General features: G+C 39.6%; 1 protein-coding gene across 1 annotated transcript in view; it reads left to right on the forward strand.

The window, feature by feature from the left end:
* Window positions 1-894: 894 nt before the first annotated feature.
* Window positions 895-21,698, forward strand: part of TMX3 (thioredoxin related transmembrane protein 3) — a 36,932-nt gene continuing 16,128 nt past the window's right edge. Inside the window, 10 exon segments of the mRNA XM_042464043.1 lie at window positions 895-1,021; window positions 3,408-3,462; window positions 8,326-8,365; window positions 11,798-11,921; window positions 12,196-12,241; window positions 12,541-12,621; window positions 13,880-13,979; window positions 14,598-14,637; window positions 14,640-14,674; window positions 17,669-17,735. Coding sequence (XP_042319977.1) covers window positions 961-1,021; window positions 3,408-3,462; window positions 8,326-8,365; window positions 11,798-11,921; window positions 12,196-12,241; window positions 12,541-12,621; window positions 13,880-13,979; window positions 14,598-14,637; window positions 14,640-14,674; window positions 17,669-17,735 — 649 coding nt within the window. The 5' untranslated portion in view covers window positions 895-960.

Raw genomic sequence — 21,698 nt, forward strand, 5'->3', positions numbered from 1 at the left:
CACAGGGAGACATACATAATGCAGTAATTATAGAAATAACGCAGCTCAACGCCACTTTCAAGCGCTGTGGCTCCGTGCTATGGGATGGAGGGATTTGTAGTTTTTACAGGGTCTGTCCAACAAAAAAAAAGCGGTGGCACCACAGCTGCCTCACAAAACTACAAATTTATTTATTTACAGTATTTTATACCCGCCCTTCAGCCCTAAAGGCTGAATTGTAACAACAAGAACAACAACAATAATAAAATAATACAATTATAATTTTAAAATATAATTTTTATTTTATTTATTTAAAAATAATTTTAACATATAATAACAATAATAATTCCAATTATTATTATTATTATTATTTAATTAGATGGTTCCTCAGGCTTACAATGTAAAAAAATTATATATATATATATATATATATAATTATATATATATATATATACACACACACACACATATATATATATATATATATATTACAAAAATATATATGTTATATATACACACACGTTATACACACACACACACACACACACACATATATATATATATATAGGAATGTCGCCTGGGCAGTTAAAGTGGTGAAAAAAGGTGCATTATTGGTGTAGCATTTGGCGCACTCAGGAGGGTCTCAATGAAATGTATTCCAAGGTCTTCTTATTAGGCGACAAGAGAAGGCCTCCCTTTCGCCTCACAGACAAAAGGCTCAGAGAACGAAGAAAAAGATTCTTAGGAGGAGGAGGAGGAGGGAAACCGTTGCCCCCGCGCAGAGCGTTGCCTGGCAACCGCCCCTCCCACTTTCGAACCCGCGAGGCAACAATCGCTTCAGCCGCCGCTCTGCTCTGCGCATGCTCCGTGTGGAGCGGCCGAGGCGCGCGGTGACGGAGGAGGAGGAGGAGGAGGAGGGGTTTGGGGCTTCCCTTTCCGGCTGTGGCTCTTCTCTGGGTCCAGCGGCTGCCCTTCAGTACCATGGCAGCGGCTGGGAGGAGGAGGAGGGCAGGGCATGGGAGCCTCCTGTGGGCAGCAGCAGGTATGTGTGTGTCAGAGGGAGAGGAGGGCTGAAAGGGGATTGGGAGGAAGGAAAGAAAGAAAGAAATGGCACCCTCATCCCTTGCTCTTAAGGAGCCCTCTCTCTCTCTCTCTCTCTCCAGTCTCAGGGGTCCCCAAACTCTGCTGCTCCAAGGTGTTTTGGACTACAGCTCCCAGAAGCCTCTCAGCCCACCTTCACCAGGGATCCCCACATTGTGCTCCTGGCCCCCCAGGTGACTTTGGACTTCAGCTCCCAGAATCCCTGACCACTGACCAAGGTGTTGGTGGCTTCTGGGAGGTGTAGTCAAACCCCCCCCAACAGAGGAGGACCAGATTTTTTGGGGGAACTCCTCCTCCTTGGCCAATGGGTCAGGGATTCTGGGTAGAGAAGTCCAAAACATCTGGAGAGAAAAAAGGGGGGCTTGCCGCCTTGCCATGGAGCAGAAGGCCCCCCAAACCCTTGTTCCCCCCAAATATTATTAACCTAGGGTTGCAGCGACCTCCTCCAGTTCTTTACCGTTGGCCATGGTGGTTGGGGCTGGTGGGACCTCTGGAAGAAGCATCCCAAGAGCCAAAAAGTATCCCTTGGCCTACAAGCGGAGTAGACATGTTCTCTCTCAGGGCACTTGTATAGTGCTTTTCAGTAGCGAATTATTATGCCTGTGTTTTCACTCCTCCTGCATGGGTTGGTTCTCTCTCCCACAAAAGGCACAAATGGTTTGAAAAGGTAAGAGTTCCTCAGAATGAACATGTGGAACATGAGGAACACTCAGTGGTCTTGTTCTACCTCTCTCTCTCTCTCTCTCTCTCTGGGATGTGCCTTCCCTCCATGGTTTAACAGAAAGAGGATCTGGCCCAATGGATCCAGTCCTCTCTGCTCTGCCATCCAGAGAGAGCAAGAGAGGGAAGCAAAGGAGTCTATGTGATATATGTTACTTTATATTGTATATCGAATTGCTTTTATTGTAAGCCACTTTGATTGTTGTTAACAGAAAAGCAGGACAGAAATACATTTATTATTATTATTATTATTATTATTATTATTATTAATACTCATTCTGGATAGTGAAGCTGGGCCTAATCCTTTCCACTGTGCTGCCTAGAGGAAAAAAGAATGAATGGCCAGATAGAGCCTCCCTGAGAGAAAAAGCAGATCTGACGTTGTGAGGGCTGCTGTTTGCAGTCATAGCTCTTGCCATTATGTAAAGTCCGTGGCTAGTTCTATCAGTCCCCAATCTCTCTTGCTGTATTCCCCAAAAGGAGAATGTAAGCCAACAAGAAGAGTAGCCACTGACTCTTCTTGTTTATCTACCCTCTGTCTCTGGATAGCAGATACAGATGAAAAGATTCAGCTAGTAGTAGCGCAAGGGACCAAACAGACAGGCCAAAATAAAGCTGCTTTGAGTCACTTTGGAGGTATGCTGTTTAAATGACACACATATCTTAAGAGGCCAGAAGATGTGTCAAAACTGTGCTCCAATCCTTAGGACTGGAGCATGGCTTTGGTGCGGCTTCTGGCCTCTTAGGACGCATGCATCATTTAAACAACATACCTCCAAAGTGACCTGAAGCAGCTTTATTTTGGCCTGTCTGTTCAGGCCCCAAGTCATTTTTCCTGCTCCTCCTGGTAGAATGACTGAAGCAATGCTTGCTTGGTTATTCTTTTTTGACAGCATTGGGAGGGGGAGAAAATATCTGACAGGGCCATCCAAAGTCAACTGGCAGATGCTTGTCCTTGTTCTGGTTGGGGTTTTAATTTTTATTTGGGTTTTGTTGTTTTCTTCATGGAAACTGTTACAAGTGAACAAGTGAAATTTTATCGCATTTACTTTCTTTCTGAGAAGTTGTCTTTGTCCACCTGCAGTGTTCCTGTAGGCACAGCGATGTTAATGTTTGGGGACAGTGATCCAGTCTTTACTGTTACTGGTAGAGTTTGCAGTTTAAGCCTCATCTGTTTGTCTTTCTTCACAGCAGAAGTGTGTGTGTTATATGTTCTGAATCTGACCACTTGTGTGCTCTTTATGTGGGTATCTGTTAGAAAAGTAGGATAACTATTCATAGAAATGAGGACAAGGAAGAACCAAAATCTTCTAAAGTGTAAAACCACATGGAACCTTTTTAGATGTATATTAGAAATCAGTGGTGCTTTAAACAAGGGCAGGTAAACTTATGGTCTTCCAGATCATTGGTTGCACTGGCTGAGGCTCATTGGTACTGCAGTCTGACAATATATGTAGTCAATAGGTTCTCCAAGTTGGTTTGGATGCATATGGAGGACAGTTGCAAAGTAGACTGCTTGGGGAAGTATATTGGTACCTGTAACTCTCTGTTGTATAGACCAGAACTTACTCTGTTTTTTCCTCTTCTATTCCTTTTTCTTTTGGTAGCTGCTGCATTTATACTTGTTGTAGATGCATCTTATGTGGAAGACTTAGATGACTCGTAAGTATGCAGTGTTTCTTTTGCACATTATGCCTTTAGAAAAATTCCTTTATATTAGAATGTGAGGTGTATGTGGTTCCCCTGGGCCCTCCAATTTTTATTTTACAGTTACTTTCCCGGGATGTCTCTAAGGGAGATGTTAGGGGGCACATGAAGCAAAAAGTACCATGTGGCTCTTCCCTATAGGGAATGTAGTCCTACCTTGTGCGTGTGGTATAACCCTATAACACCTACCATAGCCCACCTTTTCTTTTTAGTGTATATAGAAGTGATTTTTCTGTAACTTGACTCACTGATGTACTTCATACATCATACTTGTCTTGCATAGGAATGTTACAGCTAATGAGGGCAAGTGATAATTATGCTATTTTAACATTTACCGGAGTTGTCCTAAAATATAAAAGAAATGAGTATCTCATGAACACAGTGGGAAATATGAATGTGAATTTCATTATGTGTATACTATCACGACTATTTATAGTAATACAAAATTATTATTCCATATATGGAGCTCCAAAATCCAAAATATTGCACAATCAATCCAAAATTGTCCACATGGTTGGCTGAGATAGTGACACCTTTGCTTTCTGATGGTTCAGTGTACACACAAACCTTCTTTTATGCTCAGAAGTATAAAAATGCTATGTATAACATTCCTTAGGCTATGTGTATTATGTACACGAAACATAAATGAATTTCATGTTTAGACATGCATCCCACCTCCAAGATATTTCATTATGTATATGCAAATATTCCAAAACCTGAAATCCAAAATACTTCTAGTCCCAGGTATTTTAGATAGTTGAGACTCTACCTGTACTAATACTAGTATTCAAAACACAGCTAGGCACTATACAAAAATTAAATATATATTCTGTCCATGAGGTTGTTGCATAGTCTCAGGATGACTAAAATGTTATAATTCTTGTTCTCCCTCTTAGTTCTACTGAGAGGTTGCAGCAATCTCTGTGTTGAAACAACAGAAGCATTGCACAAAAATTTCCATTTAGCTTGCTGCTTCAGAAGCTTTGTTTGGCTTATAAAGTTTATTACTCTGTAAAATACTGCTTAAAGCTAGCATTGTGTAGGGGTTTGAGCATTGGACTATGGAGACCAGAGTTTAAGTTCTGGCTTGGCCATGTAGAACCCACCGGATGACCTTGGACAAGTCACTCTCTCTCAGGATGGCAGTGGCAAATCTCTTCTGAAGAAACTTGCCAAGAAAACCTCTGATAGAACCCACCTTAGGGTCACCGTAAGTTGGGAACGGCTTGAAGGTACAGAGCAACAATAAAGCTAACACACTTTAAAATAAGCAGTTTGAGATGTATTAAATACGCATATATTTCTGAAAATTAGGCCTGCTAGATTTTCACTTTAGAAATATTCTGTAACAGAGATGCATAGGCTGAAGAAAGCTAAGATATTCAATATAGTTATGTCACTGCAAGCAAAACTTCCACACACAGCCCATCACAGATTTTACACAGTTATTCATGGAAGAACCTGCTACCAAAGGAAAGGGAGAGGGGTGCTATTAACAGCACAGTCTCTTTATTTTGCATATTGACACATCATAGAATTAATAAGCCTGGCTCTTCAACACCACCTCTGAGAACTTTGTTAAGAAACTCATTGGATGTTGAGATGTATAGTGTCCAAACTGAGACTCCTTTGTCTCATAGGCCTGTTACAGACTGCCAAAATAAAGCTGCTTCGGGTCTCTTTGGAGATATGCTATTTAAATGATGCATGGGTCCTAAGAGTCCAGAGGTCGCACCAAAGCCACACTCCATTCCTAAGCACTGGAGTGCAGCTTTGGTGCAGCTTCCGGATTCTTAGGACCCATGCATCATTTAAATAGCATACAGTACCTCCAAAGAGACCCGAAGCAGCTTTATTTTGGCAGTCTGTAACAGGCCATAATTTTCAAATATAGCACACAGTTTAAATGGACTTTGTTATGGATCAGGAACATTGAAACAAAGATGTAGTTTTTATGGATTACAGTAATACTATTTTCCATCTTGCTGATGGAATACCAGTTTGAATCAGGCAGATACCTTACTTTATATTATCTAAATTGTTAGACTGCACATTATCATTTCCTTGATGTTTTTATTTTGACTGCTGTGGCATTAGAAATGACCAAACTACCTAGACCTAGACTGCCTGGCATCCAAGGACTAATTGTAGTTCCACAGAGAGGAGAAGTCTGCAGTTAGCTAACTCTTCTGAACAAACTTTCTTACTTTTCTATTACTGAATGTTACTAATTATCACCAACCATTTTAGAACCCCCAAGGATCACAAAGAAGAAAATTATCAAGGGGAGAAAGCACAGGATCTCAGACAGGATTAGTCTCACTTTCACTCCTTCTTCGGTGAACTACTTAATGTTTCCCTTCTCTGGAAGACCTCATTTATCAGTTGGCACAGCTTGTCTGCCCAGAAGCTTTTTGCCCCAATCAGTTAGTGGAAGTGGCCTTGGTTTTAAAGAAATGAAACAAAACCTCTTGAAGAATGACAGAGAATGCAAGAGACTAGAAGATGTGCCACCTTTAGATTTTGCCCAAGTTTTTGAAGATCTTTACATATTCCTAAGATATAGAAACAAAAGCTTTGTAGGGTAAAAACAAATTTTGAAATGTTTAGGTCAATTTATGGTAGTTTAAGTTTTTGCTTGATTTCCACGGACAGGAATTAATTGTCTGTGTAAAATGGGGGAGAACAGAATAGAATGCCCAGTTCCCCTTTGTGCCCAACATAAACCAAGTAAAGCACTAGAAGAAAGCTTTCTCCTTCATGCCCTACATAGAAATGCAATGGCCAAATCGAGGAGGGCTGCAGCTTCCTGGTTTTCATCTGTCAGCTCTTACCAAGCTAGTGAATTTTTTTCTTGCAGACTGCTGTGTATACTTGACTATAAGTCAATCCCTTGTATAAATTGAGGGCAGGTTTGGGGGACAAAATTATGGATTTTGTTATGACTCTTGGATACATCAAGGGTAAACTTAGGGACCTGCAACAAAGAATGATGAAGCAAAGGAAATAATGACAAAGAAAGTACAAAATTATGGCAGGCATAACTGTTTTAGCTCACACTAAAGGCTGGACAGAAGAGAGAGCAGAGGGAGGTCAGTGCTTCCAGGACAGATTGCACTCTTACCTTTCACCAGGGGATGGTTCCCTTTTTAATAAAAGTATAGTATTTACATTGACCCATGGATAAGTCGACCTATGTTTTTTGGGGTCAATTTTTTACTAAAATTTCTAGACTTATGCATGAATATATACTGTAAAAACATTTGTGGCCTTATTTACAAGACTTTGGCCTGAAACGCAAGGACCACTTTTGTGGCCACTTTGGGGGTGTGGTGTTCAAACTATACATGCCGCCAAAGTGGCTGGAAGCTGCCCCGGGCTGCAGTGTGGTGCCATGATCCAGGTTAAATCCAACTCTTGCTGGTGCTGGTTTGGAACCATGGGACTGGCACGCTTCGGGAGCAGGCTGTGTGGTCGCCACTGTCCCAGCCTGATCGCAGCCAAATGCTTTGGCCTTTTCATATCTATCTCTCTGCTTAAGGGCAAAAATGGACAGGGTCAACTGTATATACTTGTGTATAAGTCTAGAAATTTTAGTCAAAAATTGACCCCATAAAACTAAGTCGACTTATCCACAGGTCAATGTAAGTACGATTATTTTAACCTTTCCCCTTCTCTGAATTGATTGGTGAAAGGAAAGAACTTAGTTCATCCCAGGAGCACCCAAACGAAGCAGCAAACCCCTTGGTTCATTCCACCATGATGCCTTTTTGATTGCTTAGATGGGAAAATGGCAGTGGTAGCACCTCTTTGATGCTTCTCCTCAAAGGAGTGCCAAGAGGAATCGGGCTTAGAAGGATCTGAATAAGACATTTCTGTATGAAGACAGTAAAACTTGTCCTTTACACCCTTTGTCACATACCTCTAAGTTTTATCCTTGACTTATCCACGAGTCATATCAAAATCTAAAATTTTGGCCCTAAAACTTGCCCTCAACTTATACATGAGGTTGACTTATAGTCTAGTTTAAAAAGGCATTTACTGAATTGGTGCAAAGCATACAGAAGAAAGAAGCTTTGATATCCGTGAAGGTGAGAAATGGACCCTGGTGTGAACTGTATGTATAACTGAATGGTGAAGTAAATAATAATTAAAAAGTCATACTAAGCTCTGCTAGACTAGGTCTTTGTCATTTTAAACTTATGTTTAATGTTGTAAGCTGCATCGATTGAATTGGAGAGGCGGGATATAAATATTATTATTTATATACGGTATTTGTCTTGTGTTAACTATTGTTGTACAGTTTCTAGTTACTTAGGTAATTAAGTATTATACTGATACTGTGGAATGAAAATGATATAACTCAGCAGAAAAGTATACATGTGAATGGGTTCTGCTTTTTTAAGATATTTTAATACTCTGTTGTATTTGTGCTTTTGTTGTTGTGTTCTTTCAAGTCATTTTCAACTAATGGCAACCCTAAAGTGAAGCTATCATAGGGTTTTCTTGCAAGATTTGTTCAGAGCAGGTTTGCCTTTGCCTTCTTCTGGGGCTGAGAGAAGTGTGACTTCCCCAAGGTAATCCAGTGTGTTTTCATGCCCAAGTGGGGATTCAAACTCTGGTCTTCAGAGTCATAGTGCAACACTCAAATCACTGCACCATACTGACTTAATAAAGAATGTGGTAGCATACTAATAAGATTTATTTGGCATGATATTCTATAGCCCACTGCAGGTCACTCCATCAGATGTAGTTATATATCTAGCATAGAAATTCCTCTGTCTGAAGCCTTCTTTACTAGTTACACTTCTTTCTTAGGTTTAAAGAGAACCGTAAAGATGACATCTGGCTTGTAGATGTAAGTATGATAGCTTAAAAGTGGTTAGTCTTTGTTTATTTCTATATTAGTTCACTTTATTAAAATTTTCTATAATTCACACTTCCACCTATCTTAATATCCCACAGAAGACAATTAAGTTAAAATAAAGCACAGTGATGTTTTATTAATTTTAATAGCACACAAGGTTTGACTTTACATTGCTGTGTAATGGGTAAGTGGTGTTGTTTGGTAGAAAAATACATTATTGTTCGTTGGCATATGCCTTCAAGTAGTATCCAACTTATTGCAACCCTAAGGCAAACCTGTCCCTGGGTTTTCTTTGCAAGAATTATTCTGAGGGGGATTACTTTTGCCTTCCTGCGAGGCTGAGAGAATGCAACTTGACATACTAACCTTAATTTTATTGACAGCTAGATAAGCTTTGTATGTTGAGATAATCCAGGAATTACCTCGTTTCAGTTTGGCACTTGCAGTCTTGCATGTACAGTTGGTCTTGCATGTAATAAGAAATAGTGCATAAATAACCTACTCTGCTGCACTCTGAAATAATCTCTTGAGACCAATGTAATGCACAACATTGCTAAAGAAACATCCAATTCTAAATTTCTTGAATCCCTTTGATTGAGTGTTGCATTAAAAACAACTGCTTCTTTGTTGAATCAATATTTCAGTTGATGAATCAGGCATAAATTTTATATATTCATTCACAGGTTTTCTATATTAAGGAAAAGTATGCCTAAACCCATTTGCTAGTCTCAGCTAGAATAGTCCCATTGAATTAATTGCTGAATACGGGTATATATCAGTTAACAAAGCCTCTGAGAAATACGCTTCTCTTTACAAAGTCTTTTTATATCTGCTCAGTCCTTCCTTCATCCTTGTTGTTTCTAGCTGAAAGCTTTTTTTTAAATCAGCAACAGCATTAGGAAGATGATGAAAGGGTCCTAGAGAAACATGCTTTCAGTGGCAGCATGTCTGCAGTAAACAGTGCAATAAACGTGAAGTCGAAGGCTTTCATGGCCAGCATCCATAGTTTTTTGTGGGTTTTTCAGGCTATGTGGCCATATTCTAGAAGAGTTTTTTCCTGACGTTTCCCAGCATCTGTGGCTGGCATCTTCAGAGAATGCTTGCCTGGAAAAGAATGCTTTCCAGGCAAGCATTCTCTGAAGATGCCAGCCACAGATGCTGGCAAAAAGTGCAATAAACCTTCAGCTGGGACAGAATTGGATTCTTCTCTAGCTATACTTACTGTAGCTGTGTCAGCCTCCAACAGGCAAGGTGAACACCAATTGCCTCCAGAAACATATATGAACAGCAGAACACAGAGAAAAAAGGGGAGAGCAGTTCACTCCTAACACATTAAAATAGGATTGATCTATAAATTTGGCCAGCAAAATGGAAAAGTGGAGATTGAGGAAAGAAAAAGAAAAATCATACCTGGATACATTTTGGAAGCTTTGATCTTAGAAGGTTTAAAGTCTTCCTATTTACTCATGCAAGGCTTACCTAACCTCCTCTCCACCATTTTATATGTTCATATTTTTAATTCAGAATAAAACATCTGCTGAAACATGTTCACACTACAGTTCTTTTTTTGTGATAGGATGTTTCCTATCTTTCAATGTTTTTTCTGCCTCTAGTATTAAAGTTTCTATTGAAGAAGTATTGCTAGGAACATCTTCTTTAACTCAGGTATACCTGTATTAAGTCACCCCTTAAGTAAATCTAATTCACTGATGTAGCATTCTCTAATTAGGATTGACACTTAGATTTGGGCCTTAAAATGTACTGTTGAATAGCACTTTTGCAAACGTGATAATCCCCATCTGTCCAGATAAGTGAGCTCATGCCTAAGAACATCGGTGTTATTACCTTCCCTTTTTCCTGGCAATGTTCCCTGGCAGAAGAACATTGACTAGTTCTGAAAGTTGAGGATATGAAGCACGTAGTGGAAGGAAGGGTGTGGGCGATAAACCCAACTATAGTTATATAATGTTGACTTCTGAATTAGTTATTGACATTTGAGAAAATAATTATAATTCTTCTTCGTGGTCTCTGCAAATCACGCAAATGGGTTATTGTGCACCTGCGCAGCAATGCTTGGAAACTTCTAGAATCTCAGGGCAAAAGTTAGTTAGCAATTTTTTGCAACTTTTGGGCGGTAGCTTCACCCACCCCTATATAGCCCCCAATGGTCCCGCTCTTCCCCAGTTCCAAATGAGCTGCGTAGGTGCGACAGTAAGGCTAGCAAAGTGAGCAGGACACTGAGGGGAAGGATGGGTGGGTTTGTGTGAATTTGCAGATGACCACTCAAAGAAACACAGTTACAGGTGACCAGCCTCTTCTTCTTCTTCGTGGTCTCTGCGAATCACACAAATGGGTTAGACTGACAAGCTCAGATCAGAGGAGGAGAGAGTGTAATGACACAGGTTGTAAAGTTGAACAGCTGAATTTATTAATAATAAAGATATCCATGGCAAAGGCACCTGTCATTGTCATTTGTCAACATAAAATAGACCATAACTAGTCAATGCAAACTAGAAAGTAACACCGCCCTCCCATGAGACTCACTTAATTGACTTACCAAGGACATTACGAAGTTCAAGCAATAGTTCAGGATACTCATTTCAACATCAACATTCAAGAAAAAAAAATCAGCTCTATCTGCTTATGAAGCAATGTGTGTTGCTTCACCTCTGCATGTGAAGGAAACCTCATTCTGTTCTTCTTGACAGCCTTTCTCAGTGATTCCATGTAGAAATTAAAAAGCAAGTGCATTGGAATAGAACTTTGAGGACACCAAAATGAAGTCTCTGTGGACCAGAGCGCTATCGTTATTACATAAAAACTAAACTATTCTTCTTGAACTTGCTGGAGGAACACTTTAACAGAAAATGAAGTTGTTATTTGTTGGACAAAAGTAATAATAGAAAAGCTTGTTTGGTCTTGTTCTGACTTCTGATGGGTCTTCTGGAATAAGGAAGCTGAATTTGCAGAGGTCCCAAATAGCAATTGTCTGAAAGTTCCAAATGCATTTGTGACAGAATCACTATAAAGCAGGGTAAGGAACATTTGACCTGCAGGTATAAGTCCAAATCACACTGCAAAATAATCCAGTTTGAAACTGCTTTAACTGCCCTGACTCAGTGCTAGGGAATGCTGGGAATTGTAGTTTATTGCAGCACTAGTGCTCTCAGACAGAGAAGGCTAAATGTCGCTCAAAATTACAGTTCCCAGAATTCCCTAGCATTGTGGCAGGGCAGTTGTAGTGGTTTCAAATTGAGTTATTCCTGCAGTTTGTTTTGGACCATAGTCACACTAAAATTCTCATCATCCCTGACTGTGCTGGCTAAAGATGAAAACTGGATTGGAACATAATCTGAAGAGCCACATATTCTCTTCCCCAGCTCTAAATTACTCCTCTGACTTTTTATTTTTGGTTGCTCTTAGTTCTATGCACCTTGGTGTGGCCATTGCAAAAAACTGGAGCCAGTGTGGAATGAAGTTGGCAAAGAGATGGGAAGCATTGGTTCTCCAGTTAAAGTTGGGAAGATGGATGCAACTTCTTATTCTAGTAAGTTTACTGTTGAATACTCTGTATTAAAATAACAATCTTATGTATTTTAAAAAAAGCTGGAAGGAAATGTGCAGTACATGTTTCAAAGTGAAAAGTTTTTTCATCACATAGTATGTTCCTAACATAATTCAGGTGCTTCAGTAGTGTTATAACTTGTCTGATTGATGCAGTGTACTGTAATTGCTTCCACAAAAGTGTCAGTGAACTATTTCAGAGAGGGGATAAGCAAAGGTACTCTTCTATATTGTCAATTATGCTATTGTTTCTTTAGGCATTGCCTCTGAATTTGGAGTTCGAGGCTATCCAACCATTAAGCTGTAAGTTGAATTCTTCATCTTGTTTATGAACCTGCTAATGCTTTGTAATGTCACCAGTGTCTTCTATTGAGGCTGGTATTCTTTTCCTCTCTTTACTCTTGCCCTTGCTGAAAGCTAACTGGTACTGTGAGAAGCACTTCAAAGCCACTCAGTTGTCCACTTTTTGCTTCCTCGCAATAGTGCTTATGAAATACATTGGAATAATTTGTTCTTAAAATGTTTATTAAACACACCTTTTCCTCCTGGTTATCTCTTGTTTGACATGTTGATTCATCCATCTTTAATATGGTTTTATTTAGGCTTAAAGGTGACTTGGCATACAACTATAGAGGCCCTAGGACCAAGGAAGATATTATTGAGTTTGCAAACAGAGTATCAGGGTAAGTATTTATAGACATATGAATTCAGTCCAGTCTAGCATGTGGAGTGGTCAGTTTACACTATTTTGTAAAATGCATGGATACAGAGAAATGAGAAAAATTAAGCCCATGTTGTTCACTGCACTTGAAGTGGATAAGAGGCCACTTCAAACTGTTACAGCTAGCAGATTCCTCTCTTTCCCTTTCCCGGTTTATTTCAGTCTTGTCTGTATGGTTTCCTCTGTCATCTTAGCAAACCATTCACATAACTGAAACCATCAATTCCACAGTCTTGACAAGCAGTATGATTAGATGTAAGGATTTGTCACCAAAAGCAGTGTGATCATTAATACGTTGTTAATGTGATTCATTACAATGTCAGTTTTCCATAATGCTGTCACAAAAGGACAGGCATGGTTTCAGAATAGTTTTTCAGTTAAACTTACAAAATTAAAACAAAAAGAATAAGTATTTGGTTCATCAACTTTTCCCATACTTTGATTCTGTAGTTTAGTTGTAGTTTTGTTACCCAAAGTGATGGTCCATGGACCAGTGCCAGTCACTAACCCATCACCTGCTGGTCCCTGGTGAAAGAAACAAAGCTTCTGGGAACAAATACGTTATTTGTCCCTGATACACTGGGGCATATCAGATAGTTTAAGAAGTACTGTCCTAACTTATAGTAAGAACTAATGATCAAAGGTATCTCACACTAGTCTTTAAAGCATTAAAAAACATTTTTAAAATTATACATTTAAAAATTACATACTTGTATTAAACATAAAGTTTATATATTTTTATGGCTTTTGCTTGTCTTTGACTGCAAATTCCTTAGCAATGGAAGAATGCTGTAAAGCAGCTTAATGTCTGCATAGTGTTTGTTGTCTGTTTTTTAAAGATAACTACCCTAGTTTGAAATCCTATCTGGCAATACACTGGTCCCCCGGGTTACGAAATACCCAGGTTACGAAATTTTCGGGATACGAATAAATCCCATAGGGATTTATTGTTTCGGCTTACGAAGGTTTTTTCGGGTTACGAAAAATCCCCGGCGCTGTTTTAAATGGAGCCGCGGCGCAGCCGCGGCTTTTTCCCCATTAGCGCCTATGGGCTATTCGGCTTACGAAGTATCCCGGGTTACGAAAGCGGCGGCGGAACGAATTAATTTCGTAACCCGGGGTACCAGTGTACTGGCAACAAAAACTCAGGAAAGTTACTGAAAAAGATGCTCCATGATTTTGTCTTGCTAACAATTATATAGTTTTCCTCTGTTTTTTAGACCTATTATCCGACCACTCCCTAGCCAGCAGATGTTTGTGCATGTGCAAAAGAGGCATCGTGTATTTTTTCTGTACGTTGGTGGGGAATCCCCATTAAAGGTCTGATATATCATTAAATATGTATTTTTTAATTTTTTTTATATTGCTCAGTACCAAATGAATGTATATTTTAACACATGCTTCCTAAAACTATTCAAATAGTGGGAATGTGAGCACTAAATGTATTGTATAGTGTTATACATATACTTATAATACCAGTTTACTGTGTTGAATTCAGAATAAGTACAATGTAAGGAATTAGACACATTTTAGTGATAAAAGAATAGAGTGATGTTTTGTTTTTTTTAAATAAAGTGGAAACAAAAGGTTTTTACAAAGTTGATAGGAGAAAAATAGTCTGGTGGCTTATATACAAAAATAGTATAAGCTGCAACTATGCCTGCATATTTGTAACAATTTGTGTAACAGGATGATCATGCTGTTTCATATATGACCAGAATGCCCAAAAACACTACAAACCCTTTCATGTGGTATTGGTGAAGGAATCAAAATCCTATCCAATGTTATATAGAACTTAAAGTCACTTTTGATGTCCCCTCCATGTTAGAACATGTTTTTGAAGAGTAACAGGAACATAAATGCCAATTATGTATTGTTTTGTAATCCAGAATATTTATGAGATGAGAACATGTTTAAATATCATTTGTATTTCCACAGGAAAAATACATAGAAGTTGCTTCCGAACTAATTGTTTATACAACTTTTTTTCTGCCTCAGAAGAGATACTACCTAAGGTAAATATTTAACAATGTGCTTGAAGTAACAGTGATGTCATGTTAAGAAATGTGCTACCACTCCTACGGCTATTTTTATTGTTATGTTGGGTGAGCAAATAGTGGTCCTCCAGATGTTGCGTGCTGGCCACTCCAAGCTGCAGTACCTAACATGGCCAGCAAGAGAAATACTTAAGGTGCAATACATTACCCCTCTGAAAACACATCAAGCCGACACAAGTGATGAGCCATCATTACCGTTGTAAAACAGCAACAAGCTCCCTTGGGTGAGGAAAGTTGTGCTTGTCTCCAATTAAGAAGACCACCATTATAACATTATTCATTATATAGTTATTTGTCAATGTGGATAGGCGAGATATACCAATAATGTACTAATATCTGTTTGCTAAGGATAGAAATAATATCAATGCAGATGGAATTTTCATCACTAATTTGTGTTATCTGAAGGCACCATGATGCTGACATTTACATTCATAAGCTTTCCCTTTGGCATTTTGAATTGGATGGTCTCTCTGACTTGTTCGTTTGAAGGCAACTAAGGGCATTCCACACTACAGAAATAAAGCAGTTGGACACCACTTAACTACAGGACCCTTCCAAGAATCCTCAGATTTGTAGTTGGTGCGTGGCAGTGCTTCTCGGCAACCAGTCTGAATACCCACCAAACTACAAAATCTCAGAATGGGAAGAATGACAGTTCCATTGGTTTCGAATGTTTTATTTTCTGGAGTGTGGAAAAGCGTGTAAAAGATGTTTTCTTTCGCTAGTTATTACTGTGGGGAATTAATGTAAAGCTCATTACGATTTAGGGTAGGCCTTCCTTTAAAACAACAAAACCTCAAAATTGGCTTTTTTGTGGTATCAAATAATTGTATGTCGATTGTTTTCATGGTGTCATTTGCATGCCCTGAAAACTAAGTGTTTTTTTAAAAAAATAATTAGAAAAAATAACTGACATTTCAAGCAGACATAAATATTAGTAAGCACGTTGTATCAGCAACAGGATCAAAATACTTTTGTTTAATCTGGAGTATTCACCTATATTAGAGGGACACAGAGACCAGCAGTTAAGACGCCAACTCTGATGACTGCAAAGGTTTGGGCAGATTGACAGTTTGAGACCCAAGTTAGTTGATATAGTTAGCTTCGTCACTAGTCCCACTTCTCCAACCTAGCAGTTTCAAAACTGTATAAGTGCAAGTAGTAAATAAGTACCACTTTGGGGGGAGGATAACAGCATTCCGTGCAGCATACTGGCCACATGATCATGCAATGCATCTTTGACAGTGCCAACTCTTTGGCTTATTACAGAGGTGAGCAACCTCCCCTACGTAAACAACAAAAAGAGAGTCACACCAAAGGGAACCTTCAACGTTTTTTCATACCTATTTGTAAACAGTTGTTCCCTCCATTTTCACAGAAATCCATTCCGCCCCCCCTCCCCGGCACGAAATGGAAATTCCACATATTCTATCCATTGGCTTTAATGACTTGCACGCCTGGGTGCACACAACTAACAATTACCCTCCACATTTGCTGCTCCATGGAGGACCGAGACCGTGGACTCAAAGTCACGAAAATGGAAGGAAGAGACTGTATGGTTATATGCTATACAGGACAATGCACTAAATAATAATTATAGAAGTTAGTATCCTATCATGATATGGCTGCAGTGTGGACAAGTTTTCCCATTAGGTAGTAATTAAAGGGAGAGACACCATAAGACAATGGGGTAGAATGTTCATAGTATGTTGTAGGTTCTGAGACAGTGTACTTTAGTTGTTTCTGTTTCTAAGAATACTGTTTCTAAGTATTCTGTTACAGATAGCCAAAATAAAGCTGCTTCAGTCACAGTGGAGGTATGGTGTTCAATGATGGCATGCGTCCAAGGAGTCAGAAGTCGAACCAAAGCCAAAATGCTTCTCCAGCCCTAGCGTGCTTTGGTGTGGCTTCTGACTCTTAGGACGCTAGGCATCATTGAAACACCAATAGCCTCCACTGTGACTCGAGCACTTATTTTGGCTGTCTGGAACAGGGCCGTTGTTGACTCGGGTATACGCTTTAGGGTTTTAAGTGCAAGGAAGATAGTTTGCTAAGAGTCTCCTTTAATTTGCTCTAGGGAGTATCTAACCTGTGTGCGTCTGGGGAATCCCCCCCTCCCCTCCCTGCTTTGTGCTACTTTTTTATAAAAAAAGTTCAGGACTTGTAGCTTGAAAAATGGGGAAAAGAATTTCAAGCTAGCTAGAGAATAGAAAAGGCAAGGCTTCACTTTTCATTCCATGTTATTAGAAAAAAATATACACTGAAATTGCTCTAGACATGTTATGGGCACTTTATTAAATGTAGATGTTAAATATTCAATGTTTGACATTCAATAGTCTCCCCCCTCCACTAAATTAGCTCCTTTTTTATAACACACTAACTTCTTTCTTTGTTTAGTCAGATATTAAACAGAAATATTATTGAACTGAAATGTTTGAAAGATCCATTGCAATATATATGAGGTCTTTTCCTCCCCAATTTTTATATGCATATTGTATATTTATAAATAAAAATGATTAATTTTTTATTTATATCCCACCCCTCTGTCCAAGACAACTGGGGCGGCTTACAGGTTAAAACAGTACAGTCCCAAATCCCAGTATCCCACCCCGCCTAAAATAACAATTGAACAATTCACAGTTTAAAACATACTTTAAAATAATCAATCAAACAGTGGCTATAGCAGACTTAAAAATCAAAAGTTTTATCTTATTCCTTTGTAAATGTTTTCATCTGAAAAGAGACCAACTAGGTAGAAGTTCTACTGCACATTTATGCAGGGAATCAATCTGTGGCATTTTTTAAAATTCATTTTCTTCCATGTGTTTTGTAGTCATTTATGAACAAACTACAGAAGACTAGGAGGTGGGAAAGATAGATGTATGCAGGTAGTTCATTTTGTTCGCAAATTAAATGATTTTGTTCATCTTTTTCAATATCTTACTCTTTCAGTTTGTGACACCCTCTGAGATGCCTGCTGTTCTTGTCTTTAAAGATGGAGATTATTTTGTATATGATGGTATGTTCAAGGGCATAATAGATTAAGAGAATAGTAATATGCCAGTAAGATGCATATGTTTTACTTTTGGTATGTGGAGAGATCTTGTATTACCTTTGAGACTAACTAAAAGAAAGAAATTGACAGCATGAACTTTTGTAGAATTCAGCCTACTTCCTCAGATGTAGCATTTGTTCCCCTTAAAAGTTTGGGTAAACGTATGTGCAGGTTCATTATTCTTCAAAATTGCCAAAACTGTACTTGGCTGTAGATGGCCCTTTCATCTTTAGGGATTTAGAAATAGCACCAACTGTGATGAACACATGAGGCACGATACAGCTTATCCTTCAAATCAGGTTCATCTGCTATCACCAGGATGTTACTTACAAGCAGGTGTTTTGAAAAGTCCATGGTGCACACTGCTTTGCTAAGGTCTATCCTGATTCTTTAAATATCGTTTAACACCATTGGCTCATAAAACATAATTGATTAAAAGGTGTGAAGAGTGGTTGTGCATAAGTGCTCAGTAAGCCACTGAAAGCCACTAAAATTTCTTGTCTTTATCCTTCCACTGCTGTTTGGTTTATTGTTAGCTGAGTGAGCAACATTTCATTTCAAAAAGTACAATTTCAGTTAATAGTATGTATTATATATGTATGTGTTAGTATGTATTAATATGATTAAAATATAGTATTGCTTATTGAAGATCTGAAACATGCTCCAAAATATTTTTGACATAATACTATGTGGAAAGATTGTGTACGTATCAATTTTATTTTTATAAAAACTTGCAATTTTAATGTAGCAAGTAGAATCCTGCAATCAGATCTTTCTGTGTATTGTTGTACCCATATATTATCTGAGCCTAAAGCTGAGGTGACTGAAAAAGAAAACAAAAATAAGAGACAAGGATTTCCTACACTAAGTTGGATCATTTAGAAAAATGAAGGTTTTTTTTTTTTTTAGTTTTTAGAATGCAATTAGATTCAGCCTGGGAGAAAGTCTAAGGCGTGTTACAGACCGCCCCTTTGGGGCGGTCTGTAACCGGCCCTTTCCCCGCTGTATCGGGGCCTCAGCTGCCACAATGGCAGCCTCCGAGGCCCCGATCTGCCACTTTCCAGGCTGCGGGGAAGCAGCAAAAGGCCGCTTCCCCGCGGCCTGGAAAGGGGTGTCCTTGGGGCTTCATGCCCCAAGGACACCCGATGGCGGTGGGGAGGAGGAGAAAGGGGCCGCTCGGCCTCGCGTCCCTGGCGCAGCCGTCTAAAGGCTGCGCCAGCGATGCAAACCGCAGAAGGAGCTCCATTTCGGAACTCCTTCTCACACCGCGGAAAGGGCGCTCTAGGCGCCCTCGCGCAGTGTGATGACGTCACAACCGTTTGGAGGTGGTGCGGTGGCGACGTAGTCATGGCGGCGCCCATCTGTATAGGGCGCCGCCATTTTGTATGGTCTGGGTCCGTACTAGGGTTAGGGGCATCAAGAAGTGATGCCCCTTTCTAACTTTAGTACACGCTCGTCACGTACTAGGGTGCCCGATTGTAACAGGCCTAAGAGAACAATTTAGGTAGGCTGTTGCCTCAAAGTGATGTAGTATTTGCTTAACTCCCAATTCCAAATCTGCTTTCCTCCTATTTTCAGCCTCCAGTATTTAGAACATAACATATTGCCTATGTTCTGTAAGTGACAGATATAACAATGACTTACACATTATTATTATTATTATTATTATTATTATTATTATTATTATTATTATTATATCCCACCTTTCTTCCAACATAGGAACTTAAAGTGCCTAACAGCAAATTTAAAAAACAATACAATTTAATAACAGCACAACATTAAAATGTATAAATATAAAATTAAAAGTTAAAATAGTTATGAATTAAAATGTAACATGTTAAAAATACAAACCTTAAAATTTAAAACACAGAGCATTTAAATCACAACCCTTAGCAGACTGAAAAGGTCTGACAGCATAAGGATGTTTTTAGGCCCAAACAGACGGGCCAAAATAAAGCTGCTTCAGGTCATTTTGGAGGTATACAGTTTAAATGATGCATGCATCCTAAGGACTTTTAAGATGCGTGTGTCAATAAACAGCATACCTCCAAAGTGACCCAAAGTAGCTTCTGTTTGGGCCCTTTATCTGCTGCTGAACGGATAAAAGTGATGGAGCCATGCTTGCCTTTCTAGGGAGGGAGTTCCAAAGCTTGGGAGCAGCCACTGAGAAGACCCTTTCTCTTGTCCCACCAAACGAGCCTTAGAGGGCAGTGGGACAAAGACAAGGGCCTCTCCAGATGATCTCAACACCCTAATGGGCTCGTAAAGGGAGATACGGTCCTTCAAATCACCTCAACCCACGCTGTATAGAGTTTTATAGGTCAAAACCAGCACTTTGAATTGTGTCCGAAAATGAACTGGTAGCCAATGGAACTGTTGCAACAAGGGACTTGTATGCTCCCTGTATCCAGTTCCAGTTAACAACCTGGCTGCAGGTCTTTGGGCCAACTGAAGTTTCTGAGCACTTTTCAAAGACAACTTCACGTAGAGGGCATTACAGTAATCAAGGCATGTACCACCAGAAGTCAGATCTGACTTCTCCAAGAATGGATGCAGTTGGTGCACTAGTTTTAACTCAGCAAACCCAGTACTGGTCACAGCTGAAACCTGGGCTTCCATGCTCAGGGCTGAATCCAGAAGTACCCCCACACTACGAATCTGAGATTTAAGGGTGAGTGTTATCTAACACAGGCTGAATTCCTATTCCTAGATCTGTCTTGTTGCTGCTGACTAGAAGCACCTCTGTCTTGTCTGGATTAAGCATCCGTTTGTTTGCTCAGATCCAGTCCATTACAGCAGCCAGACACTGGTTTAGGACAGAAACAGCTTCTGTCCTAAAGTAGGTGGAAAGGAGTGATAGAGTTGGTTGTCATCGGCATACAGGTGACACCTTACTCCAAAACTCCAGACACCTTTTCCCAGCAGTTTCATATAGATATTAAAAAGCATAGGGGACAGGACTAATCCCGGGCGGGGTATAAATACCATAAATAAATAAATAAATAAATAAATAAATAAATAAATAAAATCCCTTAGGGACCCCACAAGCCAATGACCAAGGAGTTGAACAGGAATCCCCCAGCACCACCTTCTGAGAACACCCCTCCAAGAAAGGACCACTCTAAAACAATACGTCCAAGATCTTTCCTGAGAGATGACTCAGAAGGATACCATGGTCAATGGTATCGAAAGCCACTGAGAAATCCTGTAGAACGAACAGGGACACATCCCCCCGGTCCAGTTCCCTGCGCAGGTCATCCACCAAGGTGACCAAAGCCTTTTCTGTCATAGACAGGCCTGGAACAAGACTGACGCGGATCTAGATAGTCCACCTCATCCAGGAACACCTGGAGTTGAAAGTTCTTAAATTGTCCCCACTAAATAAGAGCTGAGTTCAAAAAAAGCAGGTAGTTTTCTGTTTGACACTACATTTTGGGTTTTATTTGGAATAGAGTGCATATATTGGTGTCCAATCCCAAATGCAAAACTTGGGTTTCCTACATTGTGCTCTCCATCTGTTATTCTCTGTATTACTTTTGTGGTCCTATTTTTCTCTGTATCAGTTTGCCTTGCCTCCCTGGCTGCCAGCTGATCAGTTGCAGTTTACAAGCTTTCAAGTCAATTCCATTCCCCATCTCCTGCCATCCCATTTTCCCTCCCACTGTCTCTGTGTTTGTGGCTACCCATGCCCACTCTTCCACATTGAGTCTACTTTGGATCTATCACTACCATAAGGTTTTCTTCTTCTGATATATGTTGTACATCTTCAGTTATTGAGTCCCCATACACCATGGATAGTAGTTGTCATGCCTCCAGAGCATCTTTGATGTTCTTGAGACATTTAGTTGAGATTATAATAGGCTTTCCTATGTATTAGTTTAGGAGGGGAAATAGAGATCTATAGCTTTAAGAAAGACAAAGATTGTG

Source organism: Sceloporus undulatus, chromosome 4 (genome assembly GCF_019175285.1).
Source record: "Sceloporus undulatus isolate JIND9_A2432 ecotype Alabama chromosome 4, SceUnd_v1.1, whole genome shotgun sequence".
NCBI classification, from domain to species: Eukaryota; Metazoa; Chordata; class Lepidosauria; order Squamata; family Phrynosomatidae; genus Sceloporus; species Sceloporus undulatus.